The sequence below is a fragment of the Naegleria lovaniensis genome (assembly GCF_003324165.1).
Source record: "Naegleria lovaniensis strain ATCC 30569 chromosome Unknown tig062, whole genome shotgun sequence".
Lineage (NCBI taxonomy): Eukaryota > Heterolobosea > Eutetramitea > Acrasida > Naegleriidae > Naegleria > Naegleria lovaniensis.
The window spans coordinates 26,181-47,749 of record NW_025407884.1 but is presented as its reverse complement, the minus strand read 5'-3'; the positions used below and the strand labels follow the sequence as shown (position 1 = coordinate 47,749).

The 21,569-nt window shown below is 37.1% G+C and overlaps 9 protein-coding genes across 9 annotated transcripts; 5 read left to right on the top strand and 4 right to left on the bottom strand.

Annotated features, from left to right (window-relative positions):
* Positions 1–261: 261 nt before the first annotated feature.
* C9374_012945 (uncharacterized protein) lies at positions 262–2,984 on the top strand (the record flags this gene model as incomplete). The annotated part of the gene is made up of 2 exons (XM_044688767.1): positions 262–2,101; positions 2,242–2,984. The coding sequence occupies 2 exons, from the start codon at positions 262–264 to the stop codon at positions 2,982–2,984; spliced, it is 2,583 nt and encodes an 860-aa protein (XP_044542176.1).
* Positions 2,985–3,130: 146 nt separating this feature from the next.
* C9374_012944 (uncharacterized protein) lies at positions 3,131–5,026 on the bottom strand (the record flags this gene model as incomplete). The annotated part of the gene is made up of 1 exon (XM_044688766.1): positions 3,131–5,026. The coding sequence occupies one exon, from the start codon at positions 5,024–5,026 to the stop codon at positions 3,131–3,133; it is 1,896 nt and encodes a 631-aa protein (XP_044542175.1).
* A 383-nt stretch (positions 5,027–5,409) lies between these two features.
* On the top strand, positions 5,410–7,656 carry C9374_012943 (uncharacterized protein; the record flags this gene model as incomplete). The annotated part of the gene is made up of 1 exon (XM_044688765.1): positions 5,410–7,656. One exon carries the CDS (start codon positions 5,410–5,412, stop codon positions 7,654–7,656), a length of 2,247 nt encoding a protein of 748 aa, XP_044542174.1.
* A 142-nt stretch (positions 7,657–7,798) lies between these two features.
* On the top strand, positions 7,799–10,706 carry C9374_012942 (uncharacterized protein; the record flags this gene model as incomplete). Its single annotated transcript, XM_044688764.1, has 2 exons — positions 7,799–9,433; positions 9,492–10,706. The coding sequence occupies 2 exons, from the start codon at positions 7,799–7,801 to the stop codon at positions 10,704–10,706; spliced, it is 2,850 nt and encodes a 949-aa protein (XP_044542173.1).
* A 629-nt stretch (positions 10,707–11,335) lies between these two features.
* Positions 11,336–13,779, bottom strand: C9374_012941 (uncharacterized protein; the record flags this gene model as incomplete). Its single annotated transcript, XM_044688763.1, has 3 exons — positions 11,336–12,342; positions 12,468–13,414; positions 13,565–13,779. 3 exons carry the CDS (start codon positions 13,777–13,779, stop codon positions 11,336–11,338), a joined length of 2,169 nt encoding a protein of 722 aa, XP_044542172.1.
* A 322-nt stretch (positions 13,780–14,101) lies between these two features.
* C9374_012940 (uncharacterized protein) lies at positions 14,102–16,496 on the bottom strand (the record flags this gene model as incomplete). The annotated part of the gene is made up of 3 exons (XM_044688762.1): positions 14,102–15,099; positions 15,191–16,140; positions 16,252–16,496. The coding sequence occupies 3 exons, from the start codon at positions 16,494–16,496 to the stop codon at positions 14,102–14,104; spliced, it is 2,193 nt and encodes a 730-aa protein (XP_044542171.1).
* Positions 16,497–17,035: 539 nt separating this feature from the next.
* Positions 17,036–18,107, bottom strand: C9374_012939 (uncharacterized protein; the record flags this gene model as incomplete). Its single annotated transcript, XM_044688761.1, has 2 exons — positions 17,036–17,524; positions 17,691–18,107. The coding sequence occupies 2 exons, from the start codon at positions 18,105–18,107 to the stop codon at positions 17,036–17,038; spliced, it is 906 nt and encodes a 301-aa protein (XP_044542170.1).
* Positions 18,108–18,664: 557 nt separating this feature from the next.
* On the top strand, positions 18,665–19,834 carry C9374_012938 (uncharacterized protein; the record flags this gene model as incomplete). The annotated part of the gene is made up of 1 exon (XM_044688760.1): positions 18,665–19,834. One exon carries the CDS (start codon positions 18,665–18,667, stop codon positions 19,832–19,834), a length of 1,170 nt encoding a protein of 389 aa, XP_044542169.1.
* A 229-nt stretch (positions 19,835–20,063) lies between these two features.
* C9374_012937 (uncharacterized protein) lies at positions 20,064–21,401 on the top strand (the record flags this gene model as incomplete). The annotated part of the gene is made up of 1 exon (XM_044688758.1): positions 20,064–21,401. One exon carries the CDS (start codon positions 20,064–20,066, stop codon positions 21,399–21,401), a length of 1,338 nt encoding a protein of 445 aa, XP_044542168.1.
* Between the last annotated feature and the right edge of the window lie 168 nt (positions 21,402–21,569).

Genomic DNA, 21,569 nt, shown 5'->3' with positions numbered 1-21,569 from the left:
AAATATTGAACTAGAGACTTTCTCATCCACTCATCATCACTGGTATCATCCCGAACCATGTGTCTGTATCATACGACCACCTCTTGCTCTCCCCGAAAATTCAAAGCCTTCCTCACACGTTTCTGTTGTACCTTCGGATGTGAGTCTTTACATCTCTCCCTATTCCTTATAATCATTCCATTCGTATTGAACACGTTATGGATTTTAATTCCATTGGTAGATGTCGAGGAATATATAAAAGTAAAATCTCTGCAAGATGCAATGAAGCAGCAATCCTTTTGGAGGAGTCATAACAATCATCATAATCATCATCAAGAATATTCATCAACATTCAATATTATTCCGATTCATCGATCATTTCATGATTTATCCATAACGAGTAGAGGAAGTGATGATCCTGGTCTGGCAAAGCCGAATATGAATTCTCATCATGAACATGCTCATGATTTTCCTTCATCTCCTAATTTGGAAATAACAATGAATGATCATTCACGGCTTGAAATATTCAACAACAAGGATCATCGAGTTGCTTCTGAAATTCATCATTTCATTGCACATGAACCCAACAATATTGACATTTATGGAAATTATAATGATCCAATTGGAAATAGCAATTCATCCAATCATACCAACTCGACACAACCATTCATGATCAATGTGTCAGATTCCTTTGTCGGTATTGGCATTTCTTATTACCTCTATTATTTATTTGCCTTTTTAATTTGGTTGGTGTTTTTCGATTATGTCATTCCTGGAAATTCATTGTGGAATGTCATATTTTCAACACTTGCTTTCACACTATTAACGATTATTAGTTTGATTGCCATACATAGAGCGAAAGTTGCATCCTCGAGGTGGTCCTATTTATTATTGGCTGCATGTGAAGTGTTGTGTGGATTTTTGGCATATACTGTTTTTGTGATTCGATTTTTAATGACCACAAATAGAATGGATCGACAAAAGATTTTACAAAACTTGAGGACAGAATTTAAGAATGACACTTCTCGATTGGAGTTTATTCAAAATGAAGTGTCACGTCGAAAATGGAAACAAAGTCACGTGTTACAATTGCATCCACCTTCTGGAACCTTTGTATTTTATAACAAAATTTATTTGCAGGAGGATTATTTACCTCGATTTAGAAAAACTATTTTTCGAAGAGATCTAACTCATAATCATGATGGTTATCCACAACAACTCGTGAATGACCGTATCAATAATAATTTGGAAGAATCATTGCTAGAGAAAGATATACCAATCGAAAATGATCAAAATTCATCATCTTTTCAACACTTGGTGTCTTTGGAAGAATTTTCACAAAATCATTCACAACAAGAATATGTGCCACCTCAATTTACTGGTAGTACCAACATGGATAGCAACACAAATACTTCCATTTATTACACCCACAGAGAAAGTGAAAACGAACTCGTGACAAACTCTCATCATTTGATTTATTATGAGATTGAAGTTTCCAAAGGATGGACAGATGCTCTCATTCGATCTCTTTGTTTACAAATTTATCTCTTTGAAATGCAATCGAAATATCGAACACCGTATGCCTTCTCGACCATTGTGGATGCCAATAAGGGATTTTCCTTAATGAAATTATTCAAGAAAAAGTTTTCAAAAGCAAGAACTCAACCGAATGGTACATCAAGAATCGATGATGATCACGACTCTACTCTGGAAAATGGTGACTATGTGACATTTGACACTGTCCTTAAAGAACACGGAACAACAGCACCACATTTTAAAAGCAGACTCTCTGTCACGTCTTCATCCACAACCAACGAACAAGAATCAAATTTTCAATTCATAGAAGAGGAAGTAACTCCAAAAGAAATTACACTTCTCGAACCAAGAGAACATTTAATGCAACAAGCTAACAAATCTTCGTATTCCATTATGAACGATCTTGAGGAAGGATGTTGCAAGGTGACATCGAGTGTGAGACCTCCTGTGGAGTATGCAACACGGAGCTATATGATTCGAACGTTATTTCAAGTGATTTTATTCAAACTTTTAGTTTTTCTGATATGGTTTTATTTGCAATCGTTTGCTTATGAAATTTGGGACGTTACTCCAACAGAAAAGCAAGGTTTGTATTTTATGTTATTACTATTGAAGTTTTATGTTTTTTTCTTTAATATTATTGTACAATTTATTTAAAATATAATTTCTAAATATATATATAATGTTTGGAAAATCATCACTGCTTTAAATGAATCTTTTTAACAGCCGCCATCAGTATTGGATTTCAAGTGTCCAGAGTTGTCATTCCATTCATTTTAGAAATGGCTTCTGAACTTTTACTTCCAACTCGCCAAATTGAATCCATTCGATATTTTCACAATTTTATTTCACAAATGTTTTTTGGCCTATTTTACAATTATCTCTTTGTCAAAGTTGAGACTTGGGAAAATTTCTTCCTTCTTACATTTATCAATTTTATTTTCCTTCTCGTACAATATCCTATAAGAGCGACACGAACTGCCTATTTGATTACACAAAAAGTGAAATATTGGGTGTTGTACATTTTTGGAGTGAAAAAGTTCTTTCCTTCTCTCTTTTATAGAGTGACACTCCAAACATACGAGTATTATTTGAGGAATATTTGTGCCAAGTTTTATTTGTATGAAATTTCGAGTGTTGCTTCGACCTTGTCCTTTTTGATTTTCACCAAAATTTTGAAAAGTAGTGAATACAACTTTCAAATGTATCCCATTCTGAGAGATCGATATGTGAAAGATGCTTTATATGAATTGAGTATTACCTCTCAATCGTTGGTATTGCTTGCCTTGGAATTTCTCTTTATTGTAATTATTCATGTGTTGGTGTTTATTGGAACGAAAAAGCATATTTCAATCGTGGGAAGAAAGTTAACTGTTGAGGATGGAAAAACTAGATTTTTGTTTGCCTTGTTCATGTTACACTTTTTGAATGATATTCACTATTTCATGCAAAGAGCACCAAAGTTTTAAACATGTGACCACCAATGGTCATCCATTAAACAAGCATTCAATTTGAGTGAAATAATTCAATAAACAAGTAAAGAATTAATAATTTATGGAATTCTATGACTAGTGTGATCTTAAGTATCATTCAATGTATCTCATCGAGTTATAAATTAATGTTCAGTTTTCGTGATTCTGAGAGGGTGAGCTTCAGTGTTGAACACAAACTTATCCAATGGAATGACATGATTCGGTGAAAATAATAAATACAAATATTTCAGAGTTTCTGCCAAAAAGAATGATTGTTGGAAATCATCCTTTCCAGGTTGTGTGGACAAGACCGAGTGCAAGCCACTGTATCCTCCACCTTCCACCTTACAATGCTTCTCAATAGCTTGGAAAATCTTCCATCCCCAATCTCTGTATTTTTCATCACCTGTCACACGCCACAACACGAAAATACTTTCCACAGTTTCTGGTCTTAATAAATATGTAGGAACACCAGCTCTAATATCTCCAGAATCCATTAAGAATGTTTCAGGTCCAATCTTTGAAGGCATTTGAGCATACGATTCATAGCATGTTCTAGTAAACTCTGCTCCAGCTTCAATTTGTCTTGCATTGGAAATTGGAGAGTCTTTGGTTGAGACATTGAAATGTCCTCCCAATGCGAACATACCAGCAGCAAAACAAGCCAAATGATCCACCTTGTGGAATGGAGCTCCACTATATTCTGCCACATAGGTATATCCTTGACTCGATTTTAAGAGCATGTGATCGAAAATACCTTTCAAAGAATCCAAATATAATTGTCGATATCTTTCTGCAGCTTGAGTTCCTCTATTCATGAGCCATTGTTTGAGAAGATATTCAAAGAAGGAATCACCGAGAGCACCTAGAGAGACATGATTGGTGCACCAATTGGCGTTTTCTGGATGGAATTTGATTGGGAAAAGCCCATTGGATGGCTTTTTTTCGACCATCAAGTCCATAATTCGTGTGACCAATTTGTGATACTTGTCATCTCCAGTTAATTCGCTCAATCTTCTAAATTCCAATTGGAGGGTACCAAATTCACTCAATGGACAACAATTTCCAGCCCATGCAAATGTCTTCTTTTCTCCAGTTCTCAAATTAATTTCAGAATAGGGAATTCCTGTTGAGGAACTGAAAGCAGGAATCAATCGATCAGCCATGTCCTTCGCTTTCTCAAGAAAAATTGGTTCCTTACTCAAATCAAATGCACTCAAAAATCCTCCCACCACTCGAATTGTTGTTTCGAAAACACTAATTCCTCCATTAATCGTCGAAAAGGATGGCATTTCTTTTTTCACATATTTCAATGACTTTTCAAATTGTTCCTTCAAACCCATAATAATCATGGTGTCCAACGAATCAATAATGGTCATACCAAATCCATTCGAATCACGAATCCAATTATGGTAACCACGACTCACTGGTCTGTATTCATCTTTTCCCCAAACATTTTCATAACCCTTGAAAGCATGAATGAAAGCTTCTCTCACGGCTCTTCTTCTCTCGTTTTGAGAGTCAGACATGAAATCAACATGGTAATCTTGAATGGTCATTAATTCGGGTCGTTTCAAATAGGCTGGTTTTCGTGTATTACCATCGGAAACTCCACCCGATGAAGAGGAGGTTGTTGATGAATCGCTCGTACCACCATTATCAATAAGATCATCTTCAAGAATGGTATTTCCAGACAAGGCATTTTTCAAATCATCATCAGAGTTTCCATTTTTAGAATTTCCAGTCATCAAATATAATCCAACAATCAGCAAGATGAAAAGTAGTAAAATCACGGAAAAGATTCTGTTTTTTCGGATGAACATTTGTAATCTTGCTCCGAAGGAAATTTCGGTTTTATCTAATTTGTTATAAGAATCAACTGGTTCTAAATTTGATGAAGAGGAAGAGGGTTGCATCCCGACCACTATGGATGATGAGCCACCAATACTACTACTGGCAGATGAGGATGATGGCACAGAAGAGGTAAGAGTTCGTTTTTGAGTGAGCCCCGAGCCCATCTCGGGATCGTATGAACTCATTTTTTTGTTTTGAAAAAATATCAAAACTTGGTTGACTGATGACAGCACTTTTATGAGTTCGAGATGACGGAACAGGTGCGAGGCAAGATTTTTGTGTTCCAGAAGAAGAGTCTCTGGGTGCTGTTTTAAAACATATTGTTGATCGAATTCAAGTGATGATTTTAATATTGTCAAGTTCAAGTCAGACCCAATGTTTTAATCATGTCAAGCTATTCCGAAACATGATCTCAAAAATTATTAAATAATTTAACACCATTTGGCACTTTTGTTGAATTCATTAACATTTATAGAACTAGCTTGAAGAATTGGTTCGTGATGAAAATATATTTTTCAAAACAAAAAAAAATTGAGATTTCAAAAATTCAGTTTGCTCTCGTGCGTTCATGGATTCGTCTGTGGTGGGATTGACCTTAATGATGGCTGAGAGTGGGGCGATTTCAACAAACTCTTCGGAGTTGATTTCCTCGACTGCCAATGTTGGAGGAGAAGACAATACTACTACTCGGGCAGCCTTGAATCATCATGATAAGGCTGACTTGTCGTCTTTGGTACTCGCTCAAAAGAACGATATTGAAATGGGAAATCAGTTGATGAGAAATGATGGGATTGATCAAGACACCATTGTTGGAGGAATGGCTTCATCCTTTTCATTGTCTTCAACGTCCATGAAGAGAATAATCAATAATAGAAATGGCCATAATCATGAAGAGAACTCTTCACCAAAACAACAACAACAACAATTTACACCTCAATACACGATGGTAGAGGCAGTTACTGTAGAACAAGATCCATTGGGAAGCTATAGAGGTAAATCCAGCCAGCCATTTTCGGGAAATGATGATAAATTATTATCATCACGGAGGAAGGCTCTCATGGAGGTATCACAAAGTATACGAACTTCTACATGCGTCAAAATGAGTGTATTGATTCTTATTGTGGTGACTGTGGTTGCCTTATTGTGGATTTCACCCGCTTCGGATTCTACAGGAATTAATGAGAATGGAATGATTGATTCTGTAATGCATTCTGAATTAAGCTTCATTGAGGATTGGGAATATGAGGATGATACTTTGAATATCAAAACAAATTCTATCAGCACAACAGCTGTTCCGATCACAAATTTGAAAAATAAGGAAAAATTGGTACAACCAGATGCCAATATGGCCACATCTTCATCGTTTTTAGATTCGTCCCTCTTTACTATTGATGATTATTACCATGATTTTGAAAATGACAAGACCAATCAAAAGGAACGAAGAAAAGCCGTGAGAGAAGCTTTCATTCATGCTTTCAAGGGTTATGAAAATGTTTGGGGAAAAGATGAATACAGACCAGTGAGTCGTGGTTACCATAATTGGATTCGATCAGCTAATGGATTTGGTATGACCATTATTGATTCTCTAGATACAATGGTCATTATGGGTTTGAAGGAACAATATGAAAAATCTCTACGCTATGTGAAGAATGAAATGCCATCCTTTTCGACGATTAATGGAGGAATTAGTGTTTTCGAAACAACAATTCGAGTGGTGGGAGGATTTTTGAGTGCGTTTGATTTGAGTAAGGAACCAATTTTTCTTGAGAAAGCGAAGGATATGGCTGATCGATTGATTCCTGCCTTCAGTTCTCCCACTGGAGTACCCTATTCTGAAATTAATTTGAGAACTGGTGAAAAGAAGATATTTGCATGGACTGGTGGCGATTGTGCAATTTTGAGTGAGCTCGGATCGTTACAATTGGAATTTCGAAGATTGAGCGAATTGACTGGAGACAACAAGTACCACGCTGCTGTCACAAAAGTCATGGACGAAATGATACGTACACGACCTCAAAATGGCCTCTTCCCTCACATGTACAATTTATTGTCAGGTCGAGCATGCTCGAATCGTGTTACATTGGGAGCGCTTGGCGACTCATTCTATGAATATTTGCTGAAACAGTGGTTAATGAATAGGGGCACAAAGGCCGCTGAAAGATATCGTATGGTGTATTTGGAGACGGTTAAGGGTATTTTCAATCATTTAGTTAAAACGTCACGCAAGGGCTATACGTATGTGGCAGAGTTTGAACGAGGTGCTCGTAACAAGATTGATCATTTGGCATGCTTTGCAGCTGGCATGTTTGCATTGGGAGGACATTTCAATGTCTCGACACCAGAATTCTCAATCTCCAATGAAAGACAAATGGAAGTTGGTGCAGAATTTACTCGAACCTGCTACGAATCGTATCGACAAATGCCATCCCAACTGGGACCTGAGGTGTTTGCCATGGATGAAGTCACTGGAGACATTCGAGCTGGAGGTGCTTCCTCGTACTTGTTGCGTCCTGAAACAGTCGAGAGTTTGTTCATCATGTGGCGAATTACTGGTGACGAAAAATACCGTGATTGGGGATGGAATATTTTCCAAGCTATTGAGAAACATTGCAAAGTTGAAAAAGGTGGCTACAGTGGTGTCGTGTCAGTACTCAGCACACGACCTCACAAGGATGATTTCCAACAATCATTCTTTTTGGCAGAAACTTTGAAATATTTGTATTTATTATTTTCACCGAATCATGTCATTCCATTGGATAAGTTTGTGTTCAACACTGAAGCCCACCCTCTCAGAATCACTAAAACTGAACATTGATTTATAACTCGATGAGATACATTGAATGGCTTTGAATTTCATAAATTCGGTCAGTTATGGCAGGTGGATTTTACAAAAAGGGAAAAAAATTTTTTGCGAGTCCATAAGGCTTACTAATGAACAGTGTTTATTGCACCTTGCTATGAATACACAAGAGCAGGCTCGGATCGTCGATGATCCTATTGAGGGAAAGCAAACCCTTGAGGAAGGATTAAATACGATGAGAACGGATGATGAACCAACAAACGCGAACCAAAGTATGAATGATCTCTCTCAGCAAGAAACTCATCTCGCACACGAAGAAGAATACACTCCTCCCAGACCTCATCAACACCATCATAAGAAACGTCATTCCGGTCATTCAACTCAAAACAATAACTCTTCCACTACAACAAAGGTTTCATCTAAACAGCATTCTCATTCCAAAGAACCATCAGAGCCATCTTCATTGCCTAATGAATTGGCCAAATCCTCAATGCTGAACAACACCTCCGAGAAATTGCATTCAGAACCAGAACAACAACTCTCGAGAGGAACCCATTCCAATCTCACCACCTATTCTTCATCATCATCTTCATCGGCGACGCGTGCTTCTCATTCATCATCGCTTCGGGAAAGTCAAATGGCTTCCTCAACAAGTGCCTCATTTCATGGTGGAGCAACAACGAGCTCTCCCAACTCATCCCTATGCAAAGAGAATACTCTCTCATTAGATTTAAGTTTGGCATCATCAACCTCGAATGGAACGAATCAACAAAACTCGAACGGAGATAATAACTCTCCAAGTTGCCATCACAGTCAAGGCAACAAGATTCTACATCCGAACTCTTCAGGACGAGAGGCTGAAGAATTATTCGTCAAGACGCTTTCGGCACGTTCTTCGGCAGCTCATCAAAAACCTCAACTCCCAACCACTCCGAGAGGAGAAGGCATTGTTTCATCGCCAAAACAGCATCACGACCACAACATCAAGCAGAGTACCTCTTCTCCGAAAAAAGGATCAAGCCTGTCTGCTTCACGAAAAACTAATTTCTCTCCCGTTATTGCACAGGAGCAAGTGGAGCTGAATCGATTTGATGAGGTTATCCATTGTGACTTCAATTATGGGAGACATCAGGAAATGCCTTATAAGAATATGACAGGATTTAAATTGTGCAAAATTGAGGAAATGTATCAAAATTATTCGAAACCTATTTCGGTAGTTCCACATGTATTGGACGAGCACGAGATTATTGAAAAGAGATTGAAGAAGATCAAGTCCACATCTCCTGTACGATCCTCGAAAGAATTTGTTAAGGGCGATGCCTTACTGAATTTGACACATGATGGTGATACTAATAATAATGGCATCACTGATATCGATTCACCGCCTTATTACGGTACAGTCATCAATTCAAGTGTTTTGACAGATGTGAATGCTTCGGTATGGACGTCTCCTCCTTCCCCAATAGCATCATTGAATTCATCACTGCAGCAAGAAGGTCCAATATTGAGATCGAATCAAGGTGAAGCTGAATTAAGCCATGATGTCAATCCTAACTTGTCTCATGTGCATAAACCAACAACGAACAACAATTATTCGACTAGCCCAGTCAACCAAAGGTCAATCAAAATTTCTGCAAATATTCCATCATGCAATAGAGCCTCTTTTGAAACTTGCTCCAGCATGGCTTCTCACAATCATGACAGTCCCTCCAATCAAAGATGCTCGAGCCCAAATTCAACATCACCCAAGAATGCATGGTCAAAATTTACAGGTGGATTTTATAATAGTCCAGTAAGTTTTTGTTGATTTAATCACATTCCACAGCGTGAACTGAAAACACAAATAATAGAGATGTTTCAATACCAATTATAGACACTGCAGTAATCCAAACTATATTCGAAAGAATGCGGATGATGAGTCCACACTCGGCGGAAAGAAACTTGGAGTGGAAAGCGAGAAAGATCCACCTATGGTTAGAAAGAGAAAAGAAGAGCTGCACAACATTCACCAGAACCATAGCGTGGTATCAGCTGCAGCAGCTTCAAAAAGATATAAAAGCAATGGACACGCCACAACAGCAACTTCATTACAGAGGTCACACCTTCAAAACAACAGCGCCAACACTACTGAGGACGTCAAGTCCTTAATAGATTCTTTTGAAAAAACTTCCTCCTCTCAAAAACAAAACCCATCTCCGAAACAAGTACCATCTGATTCTGCTAGTGAGGACCTTCGAATTCAAGCAAGAAGGACCACATTGTCACCCTCACCCCCACCTCCAGGAGAAATTCGAAAACGAAACAAATCCAGAAAGGAGGATATTGAAAAGAAGCGAGATGAAGAATTTGGAAACCCAAATACTCTTCACTCGGTTCATGCAGCCTTCGTTCCACAATTTAAGCCAAAGAGAGGTTCATGTACCTCTCCCACATTCAATGAAAATCCATCAGTGACCAATCTGCGGCCTCCTTCCACTTTCCAAACGAGCATTCGGAATGAAATTTCAATCTCTGGCAAAGACAACCCCAAAAAGCATTCCATTCTCAATTACCATGACTTTGATCGAAACACAATGTTCATTGGAGACGACCATGAAGAAAATTTAAAACAACTGTTAAACCCAAAGAATTATCCCATTGATTTGTTCCCTCAAGTGGATGCCTTACGACGACGAAAGAATATGGCAAAGAGCGATTATAAGAATTTTAATGCCCTTCGATCCTCCAAGCTTCATACGGCCTATTTATGTTTCAGAAGGAGCACGATCAATCGATATCTCGACTACAAACATCAACTCGAAAATCAATTGGGAAAGGATAAGGCACCATTACTGCCACATCACTTGATGGGTGAATTGCGAGCTATCAATGCAACACCACAAGCGAGCAAAAAACAAATAACCAAAACAACAGAAAAGATTATTTTGGACGAGGATAAGATCCAAGTGTCGACGACTGTTTCAGAACAAGTGGACCAGCATACCTCACTTCCAGAAATTGTTCCTCCACCATCCAATAATCAAGTCAATACCAATTCGAGAAATGCAGTATCGTTTACTTTGTAACAGACGAGAGAGACGAGATGCACCTTAATTGAAGAAGTTTTCCTAAATAAACACTACCATGGACGAGCGTGCCAACAAGGTCGTCGATTGCACAAGCATCTGATTTGGCAGCCATATCTGTCTCTTCGATATCCGTGTCTGCAACGTCTACTACAACGATATCTTCTACATGGTCTTGGTAAGCAAGTACAACGCATGGGACATCCACATCGATCTCGCCAAAAACCATATCGACAGCTAATTCTACAAGCATGTCTTCTGCAGGGATATCGAACGATCCATCTTTGGGCAGTCACAGACTGGCATTGGAAGTATATTGAGGAGAACAACACAACCAAGAGAAATGTTACTGTTAAACAGAGTACACTCTTTCTCATGACTTTGGTGGTTTGAAGCATGATTTTGTTTTTTGTTGGATGACTATCTAATATGAAATTGTCGTATCTGATCATACGAATGCAACCACTGTTTTGGGAAAATTCTTGAAAAGCAAGCTTTGATATCAAAATGGCAATTCGACAATTCGAGTTAGAATGAAACTTTCACCATGACAATTAGAATTCAAGAGTCGATTCGTTTAATAAACTCTAATTATTTTTCAAATCTCGTTCATTTCCTGCAACTCTATTTCAATAAAATCCAATACTTTGCAATGTATTATCAACATAATTTTGATGATGAATTCCAATTGGAGCTCTCAACAGAAAATCAGGAATGTTGAAAGCTTCAACGAGATCCAATGAAATATGTTTCAACTGTTCATAGAGGCCAGGAAGAGTCTCATCCATAATCATTTTCGAAATTTCAATATCAAAATATTCATGAATTAAATAATAGGAAAGATTTTGACGAATCATGTAAAGAGAAAAGAGACTACTGATCGTTTTGAAAATGTCACGAGTTTCTTGATCCACAGCATTCTTCAATAAAGTTTCCTGCATTCTAAAAAGTAATTCCAATTCGACATAACTTCTCGCAAGTTCAATAATTTTGACCAAACTCAAATTCCATGCAGTTTGGAAATCTTTTTGTTGTTTCAAATAAGATCCAATTTGAGATTGACACTCTTCCAATAATTTCTTCACTCGAAATGCCAATGCCTTCTTTTGGAATTCTAAATTCAACACATCGTTTTGACCTTTTGGATTCGTAGATTCACACGTCAACACTTGTTGCAAGACTGGAGAAAGACTTGTCGTCGTCTTGGATTGTTTCTTCTTGACTCGATCAAATAAATATTTTGCTAATTGTTGATACAAGACAATCGAGTCGCCTTCAGCAGTTCCAAACACGCACATATCATTCATCAAAATTCCAATTCTATTATTATTGGAATAACCATGTCCTCCACATGCCACTCTTAATTCTCGTAATGCTGGTGTTGCATATTCACAAATATATGCTTTCACACCTGATACAATGGCATTGAAATCCTCAAAAGATTGCGTCTTGTTGTCAGAAATAGAATAATCATGAGCGAGAGTGGAAAATCCTGAAAAGAATGCAAACGTGTTGGCGAGCATGGGTAAAATTAAATCATGATGAGTGGGATATTCCCAAATTAAATTTTCCTTTTGGTCCTTGTTTCCAAATTGTCTTCGTTGATGAGCGTAACGAATGGCAGTGGTTAATCCAGCTATAGTTTGTGTTGGTCAATTTTTATATATTCCACACAAATGTCACATTTCAAAGTGTCAATAGCATGATTTGAAATTTGTAAAATTCAGTCACAGATGAAACATTTGACACAAACGTACTTACCTTTCAATGCATAGGTTGGTCCTGCACAATACAACAATCGACCCATAGCAAGCGATGACAAGGTGACCGCAAATCTCATATTTTCATCCTTAATGGCACTCACATACTTTCCATCAGGAGTGACTTCACCATAACGATTCAACAATGAATCCAATGGAACTCTCACCTTTTCAAATGCAATACATCCATTGTCCACTGCATTCCATCCTTGTTTCACTCCAATATCTTTGATTTGAATTCCATCATACAATTCAAGAGTCAATGGATCTCGAATGGGAACTACAAACACATGAACTCCCTTATTTTCATTGTTCACAATTAATTGAGCGAATACACAAGCTTTGGTTCCATAAACTGCTGAATTTCCGACCCAAATTTTGTAAGAGGATTTTGTAGGTGAATGAATGATAAATTCTTTCGTAGTGGGATCAAAAGTTGCCGTAGTTTCAATTCCTTTCACATTGGATCCGTGTGTTAATTCAGTCATCATGAAACACATGATATCTTGTCCCTTGTTAATTCCATCCAGTAAATGACGATGTTTTTCAGTGCCTAATTTGTAAATGCAACTTCCACATAATTGTAAACATTTCACCATTTTGGCAGTGCATGACATGTCATAGATAACAGTTCCTTCCAAAACTCCCAATAATGAATAAATATCTTGATTCACGCTCTCAACACTCAATAAACCATGTTTCATGAGCTCACGATATTGAGAATCTAATTGTTGTCGATATTGATGCACTGACCATTCATTATCAATGAGAAATTGATCTTGTGAAAGCAAATGCCAAATCCGTTCTCGACCTGCAGTGAAACCGTGGGAAAATAATGAAGCTTCCATGGATTGCAATAAACGAGAGGAAAGTGAGTGTGAATCTGGAGCGTAGAAAGCTTTCAAATCTTTGAGAGATTTCGTTTGGGGTAGAAGTGGACGGTCTTGTCTGTTGTTGTGTGTGAAAATTAAATTAATTGACAATGATTCCGAGTTGTGAATAATATATATTCGCAAAATATTTCACAATATTCATCCGTATGTCATTATAATATTGATGAATATTAATTCATTCATTATTAATAATAAATATACATACCTCTTCAGTGCAAGATGAAATCGACGAAGATTTTCATTGGCTTCTAAATCATTGGCTTTTGGAAGACGAGTGTTATTACTGTCATCATGAATTCCACCAGAACAGGAATGAAGACTCACCAATTCATTGGTTGTTGTGTTCTGCTCCGAAAGAGAAAATGGATTCAAATGTGAAAGTAAAATGTCAAGTCTTCGTTGTTGTTGAATGAAGGACATCAAGCTTGATGAATGTTGTGGTGGTGGTGGTGGCGTTTGTTTTGTGATGATCGATTTTAATTGTGCGGAAACAATGACCTTTCAAAAAGTGAAAATTTGTGAAAACAACCTTTTTTAGAAAGTTGAGTTTGCTTGCAAGGGCTCTTGAATTGGTTGAAAATCATGTTTGAATAAGACAATTCATAAATGTGAATGGAAAAACATACCTACAATTTTAATTTGGAAACTAACCACAAGATACAAATACTGTATGATATTATCACAAAAAGTCACTGTAAGCGACGGTCCTCTTAATGTTGAATGTTTGTTCCTGTTGTCATTTTCAATAAAATCCAATGCTTTGCAAGGTATTATCCACATAATTTTGATTATGAATGCCAATTGGAGCTCTCAACAGAAAATCCGGAATGTTGAAAGCTTCCACAATGTCCAAAGTCAAAGATTTCACTTTTTGATAAAGCGCTGGAAGAGTCTTATCCATGATAACTTGTGCAGTTTCGATGTCAAAGTATTGATGAATCAAATAGAAGGAGAGGTTTTGTCTCAACACGCTCACAGCATAAATATCAGAGATGGTTTTGAAAATGTCACGAGTTTCTTGATCCACTGCATTCTTCAATAAACCTTCTTGAATTCTAAAGAGTAATTCCAATTCGACATAACTTCTTGCAAGTTCAATAATTTTGACCAAACTCAAATTCCATGCTGTTTGGAAATCTTTTTGTTGTTTCAAATAAGATCCAATTTGAGATTGACATTCTTCCAATAATTTCTTCACTCGAAATGCCAATGCCTTCTTTTGAACATCCAACTTCAAAATATCACTGGTTGCATTTGTAATCTTACTCTTGTTCTCTGCTGTGAAAATTTCCTTCAATACTGGAGAAGAAGCAGATTTCTTCTTGGCTTTTTCGAACAAGTACTTGGCTAATTGTTGATACAAGACAATCGAGTCACCTTCAGCAGTTCCAAACACACACATATCATTCATTAAAATTCCAATTCTATTATTATTGGAATAACCATGTCCTCCACATGCCACTCTTAATTCACGTAATGCTGGTGTTGCATATTCACAAGTGTAAGCCTTCACACCTGAAACAATGGCATGAAAATCTTCAGCAGCAGCATGGTCTTTGATGCTTTTTGTGTAATCATCCGAGAGAGTAGTAAAACCAGAAAAGAAGGCAAACGTGTTGGCGAGCATGGGTAAAATTAAATCATGATGAGTGGGATATTCCCAAATTAAATTTTCCTTGTTGTCCTTGTTTCCAAATTGTCTTCGTTGATGAGCGTAACGAATGGCAGTTGTTAATCCAGCTGTAGTTTGTTTTGGTCAAGTTATATATTCCACACGAATGTCATGTGTGAATGGATTCAAATCATTCACCTACCATATTCCACTACTTACCTTTCAATGCAAACGTTGGTCCAGCAATGTACAACAATCGACCCATCGAGAGTGCAGAGAGTGTGACACCAAATCTAGCTCCCTCATCCTTAATGGCACTCACATACTTTCCATCAGGAGTGACTTCACCATATCGATTCAACAATGAATCCAATGGAACTCTCACCTTCTCAAAGGCAATACATCCATTGTCCACTGCATTCCATCCTTGTTTCACTCCAATATCTTTGATTTGAATTCCATCATACAATTCAAGAGTCAATGGATCTCGAATTGGAACTACAAACACATGAACTCCCTTATTTTCATTGTTCACAATTAATTGAGCGAATACACATGCTTTGGTTCCATAAACTGCTGAATTTCCAATCCAATACTTGTACGAAGACTTGGTTGGTGAATGAATGACAAACTCCTTCGTATTGGGATCAAAAGTTGCCGTAGTTTCAATTCCTCTCACGTTCGATCCGTGTGCAATCTCAGTCATCATGAAACATCCAATGTCTTGAGCACGATTCAAATCCATCAACAAGTGACGATGTTTCTCAGTTCCCAATCGGTAAATACAAGTTCCATACAATTGCAAACTCACCACCAATTTGGCAGCAAATGAAACATCATAACTCAATGCAGCTTCAGCTGCTCCAAGAAAGGCATAAATATTCTCATTCATCAATTCTGTCGAGAGAAGTTTGTGTTTCATAAATTCACGAAATTGCATATCCAATTGTTGTCGATATTGATGAACAGACCATTCATTATCGACATAGTACGACTGTTCTTGAGCGAGTACACGCCATACTCCTTCTCGTGTCTGAGTAAAGCCTTTGGAAAAGAGTGGGGCTTCCATGGATTGTAAAAGGCGAGAAGAAAGTGAATTTGAATCACGAGCGTAGAAGGCTTTCAACTCTTTGAGAGATTTAGTGTTGGGAAGAAGAGGAATATCTTGTCTGTTGAGTGGGGTGGAGCAATCCCGATTGGAATTTCAAATAATAAGATATATTTGGAATTAATGAAACAAGGGTGATTTACAACAATTTTCAAAAGATGAATCAACAAACCTCTTGAGTTGAAGATGGTACCGACGAAGACTTTCATGAGATGGTAAATCCATTCCGCCAGAATATTCTCCCGAACATGGATTTAAATGCATTGCGTTCAAGGAATCCAGAACCTTGTTGTTGCTGTCTGTTTCCTGATTGCATACATTCCGTAATGGTTGTTGTTGTTGTTGCTTCTGATCGGTTGGAATCAAGAGATGAGAAGAAACGATTTGTATTCTTCTTAAAGTACTTTCGTTCGTCATGATGGTGGTTTCAAAGGATTTTTGTTTTTCTTTTTTTTGTGTCTCTTTTCGGACCCAAGTTCGAGAAACGAGGAAAAATTCAATTTTCCGATTTACATCTGAACATCCGTCATTGATTCGGTCCCTTTTGTTACATGAAATGCATAATAATGCATAGAAGTTGCTTTAACAGTAAAATCGAGTCAACTTGGAAACTCTATTTGGATTTTAAGAAAGTCATGATTCAAGATAGGACAGATCATTTCGTTCATGAAGAAAGAAATTGAAAGAAATGAAATTATTAGAAAGAAGAAAATTGAATTATGAATGCTATTGCATCCTCCTACAACTATGCGTATTTTTGAACTGAAGAAGAAATTACTGATTTTAGGGAGGCAGAAATCGTGAAGCACTTGAAATACTCTCAGGGCTGAAAAAATTGATCACTTTTCATTGTTAATTAAAATATTAAGGCGCATCATTATTGAATGATCTAATAATTTCAGTAAATTATTGGGACTGTTTATACACTTGTTGTGATCGTATTTAAACAACAAGAATTAATCTTGTGCGACATTGGATGTTGTGGCAATGTCACCACCAATGGCCTGATTGATAGCTTTAGTGGCAGCTTGGAAAACTGTGGAAACCCAAAAGATGTAAATCATGTGAATAGTAATGGCCAATCCACACATGATCATTCCGTTGGTCTTTTTTGCCACACGACTTGTACCATCGTTTAAGGTGGTCGTGCCTGCTGTTTTTACGAAAAAGCTTAATCCATAATTAATGCTTCCTGATAAGGCCAATGTGAAATAGAGCAAATAGAAGAGTACATTGGAGGTTGCACCATGAGAAAGTCCCGAATAAATCAAGCTACAAAATTGAATGACACAGAGCGGAATTAATTGATAGCCAGTAATGCATAACAAGCTAATGAGGGACATGTTTGAACCCAAAACAAGTCCAACCACAAAGAAAAATGCTGATGATCCAATCCAATATACAAATGACGAGAATAAACTTGTTCCTAACAATGTTCCTTCATTCTTGACATGATTAAAATGATAATCATTTTCATAAATATGATTGATCCAGTAATTTGAAATGATATTCATTCGAAAATTAAAAATATATATATAATAATTATAGTGTTGTTGATATTGTCATCATCACGATGAATAAATTAATGATGATAATGAATGACCGACTTACCACATGAACGTTAAAAAATTTCATTTGAAAATCCAACAAGATGGCCAATGAAAAAACAGTGACCAGTGGAATGAACAAATCGGGATCATCCATATGCGAAATCATGGGCTGCAGTGGTTTAAAAACCGTTTGAATCACTCTCTGTAATGCCTGTTTTTCATCCAATCCGATAAAGTATGGCTTTAAAAATCCAAATGAAAACCACGAAGGTACGACTTTTCCGGTTGTGGATTGCAACATGGATTTAGCAAATTGAAATTGTAGAGAATTAGAAAAATCATCATCCAAAGATTCATTACTAGTAGAGGTATCGGAAGTGGTTTTGTTACCTCCTTTTTGTTGGGGGATGGTTTGATCTTCTATCACAAGTTGTTCATCAAAATTTGATTCTATCCAATCTTGTTGTTGTGAAGTCATTTTTTGTTGTTGTTTTTTGAAAATCCTTTAAATTTTAAATATCCTCGAGAAAATAAAATGCACTATGAGCCAACGATCTTCGTGATGATAGAAGCAGGCTTGGTCAAAAAAAATTTCTGAAAACAGTCAGGAACGATGTAACGATCATTCATCGGAACAAGTAAAATCAAATTCACAAATATTATTAGCTCTATTTGTACACAATTCGTGGCCAATACATGTTGGCGGATCATAAATAAACTAATTAAAAATTCGGCTCATTTTTACGCTCGTAGTGCAAGTGTAATTTCTAGAGGATATTGATCAACAATAATTAACCATTCGCATAAAGAGCTCAATATTAAATTATTCGTTATTTAATAAAAATTAAGTTAATATTTAGCGAATGAACAGATACATTTTAAATTTGTTCTTTCGTTGAATAAAACATGTATTTATTTTTCCAAATGTTATTCAATCTAAACACCTGTCAAAAAACATCCAATCACATCAGTGGTATTTTAAAAATACCAGTCTTGTGCAAAGGGTTCTAAAATTCTCTGAAACACTCGAAAAAAATGAAACGAAAGCAAAGTCCAAATACCACCCACAACGCATCTGAAAAAATTCCTCTTGAAACCACTCCCTTCCGAAAATGTGCCAAAATTGATGATCCATGTCAAATGACACTCGACCAAATGCATCCCATGGAATTGAAACAATTTATTGAAATGTGTTCCAAGATACTCCGAAGAAAAATGTTGAAATTAATCTCAGAGTTACCCGATGAAATTGTACTCTTGATTTTGTCCTTCCTCTCACCTGTAGAAAGAATTTTCAAGGGTCCCTTGTACTGTTGTAAACAATGGAATGCATGTATTATGAATCATGAGAATTTATGGAAGACTCTTTGGGAATGTTTATTTTCAACGACTTGCAAGCCTTATGACCCCGCCATGAAACCGTATCTTGTACAAAGAGCAAGATGTTTTTCAAACAAGTGCGAAATAACTTATTGGAAATGTACTTTTGACAATGGTACGCCTTCTTCAGAGGATGTTGGGGTTATTATTGGAGAAAAAGGCTCTGACCTCGTTGTTTCAGAATCGGAATCTCATGAGGATAATACATCAGACGACGATCATGATGAAACTATCAAATACGATGAAATACAAAAAACGAAAAACCTCAACATAGAAAAGGACAGTCTAATGACAACCTTTGCATCACAGTTTTATATATTGACCAAGAATCCAGAAATCAAGTACGTCTTAGCAGAACAGGGCTGTGGAGGAGCATATTCAGGTACTACATTGCTCTTGATTGACCATCTTGAGGGTGTTTACTTTCCTCCGAATAAGACCACCTTCTTTCATTTCACAATAATGGCTGATTTTGAGGAGGTAGATGTTTCTTCTGATGAATATTGTTATTCATTTAATGTCACTCTTCTTGTGACACTGCCTGATAGTTCGAACAATCCAATCACTTTAATTTCTAACAACAAAATCATTGAGCCACACGTGAAACAGCTTGTAACCGAGCACTTGCAGCTTTCTAACGATGAATTGGTCATTCCAGAACATGGCTGGAAGCGTAAAAAGAACATGATACCAACTGATGAAATTGGATGGTTTAAACAATGGTTACAAAATTTTTCCTTTTTTGATTCAAGTTTCGTCGTGGATCGTTTGAAGGTTGTGGAAAATGAACAGAATGACATGGAAGAGGAGGAAGAGGAGGATTAGGATTCATCACACATACTGGAATACAAACATATTTATGTAAGTTTTCTTCTTGTTCTTCTGTTGTTGAGGAGCGCCATTTGAAAACAAAGAACAATAATCCTCTACCAACATGTCAAACGAGGTGCCCAAAGTCGGACTGGTGTCAAATTCACAATCTCCATTTGAAAAAGCCACTCCCGCCAAATTTTACAAATTTCTCTACGAACGACAAAAATTATTAGAAAAAAAAATGAACGATGATGAATCGGCTTATTCGTCTCAGCAAGGAGATGAAACCATGATGAATAATGAAGATATGAATAACACCTCAGGAATGACAGCGTCATCAGGAGGGGTTGCAAAAAAAGAGAGCGTGAGCCCCTATGTATATATGGAGAGAATTATTGACAAGTTGAAATTATTAAATTATGAGAGAAGGAAGGATTTGTTTCCGAATTTTTGTATAGGAGGTTTGCCAAGGTTTTATTTTGCTCATCAGGATAAGGATCATCCACATGAGCAGTTTTATACATTCATGACCATTTCGTCGTGGCTCATTACCGACGTTTTGAAACAAGACGATTATGAACGACCTGATTTTCAAGTAGACGATCCCAATACAACCACCCAAAATTTGGCATTTCAACTCAAAAAGATGGGCATACCTCTCGATTTTCCTCCGACCAAGCTAAGACAAGCATATGGAGAACCTGCTTGCTATGTTCTGGATCAATTGTTAAATAAGGCCCTCAAAGATCTAAAAGCCAAGCTGAAAACTCCAGAAGTTCCCGAAGAAATTAAATTCCACGAAGATGAAGACATACCCGAAGAAAATGACGATATTGAAGATAGTGAAGAAATTCGAGAGCAGGAGAGTGACAACGAAGATGAAATGTACTATACCGTGGGAGGCTCCAAAAAGGATTCCAAAGACTCTGAAAAGCTTGAAATGATTGAAGGTTACCACAATGCGCAAGAGTGGAGATTGGAAACGGAACGATTGTCTTCCCAACTCGTTGTGAGGCTTAATGTGGATCACAAGGACTGGAGAACACATGTTGAATCCATGCAAGAGCAAAGTGAGTCTATTAAGGACCTAACTCCCAATTCCACCTCACAACTCGAAAAAATAGCAGAAGAAATTGAAAAAATTAATTCCCGAATTCAGAAGAGAGAGAAAATGTTAAGCGACGACTCTTCGATCGGAAACTTACTCTCAACCTACTCTAAAAATCAACAAGAACTTGATGAGATTACTAAAAAATACAAGGAGTTGGAAGAAACCATCTCGCAGTTGAGTGCCGATCTTGGAAAAATCAATCAAGAGTTTAATGACGTCAAGAACAACGCAGAGGAGCTCACCAAAAAAATGGCTGACACAACCCCACTTCGTGAAATTAAGGAAGCTCTCGTCAAGATACGAAATGACATTAAACAATTAGACATGAGAAATGGTGTTCTCCAAAATCAAGTTCTCCAAGCGAAAATGAAGACTTCAAGAGTATTAAGCGCGAAAGGAAAGAAAATTTCTGGACTTTCCTCCCAACAACTATCCTCAGGTTTTGAATTTGATCCATTCCATTATTAAATGAAATCCTCGCTAATGAAACATTTGCAATGTTCAGTATTCTGCAAACGCTGATATTAATAGTAACTCCATGAAAAAATGAGTAATGTTAGTAACAACAGTTTCTCGACCTCCTTGAACGAGGAGAAGAACATTCCTGAAGAGAATATTAAGGGAGCTAAGGAAGAA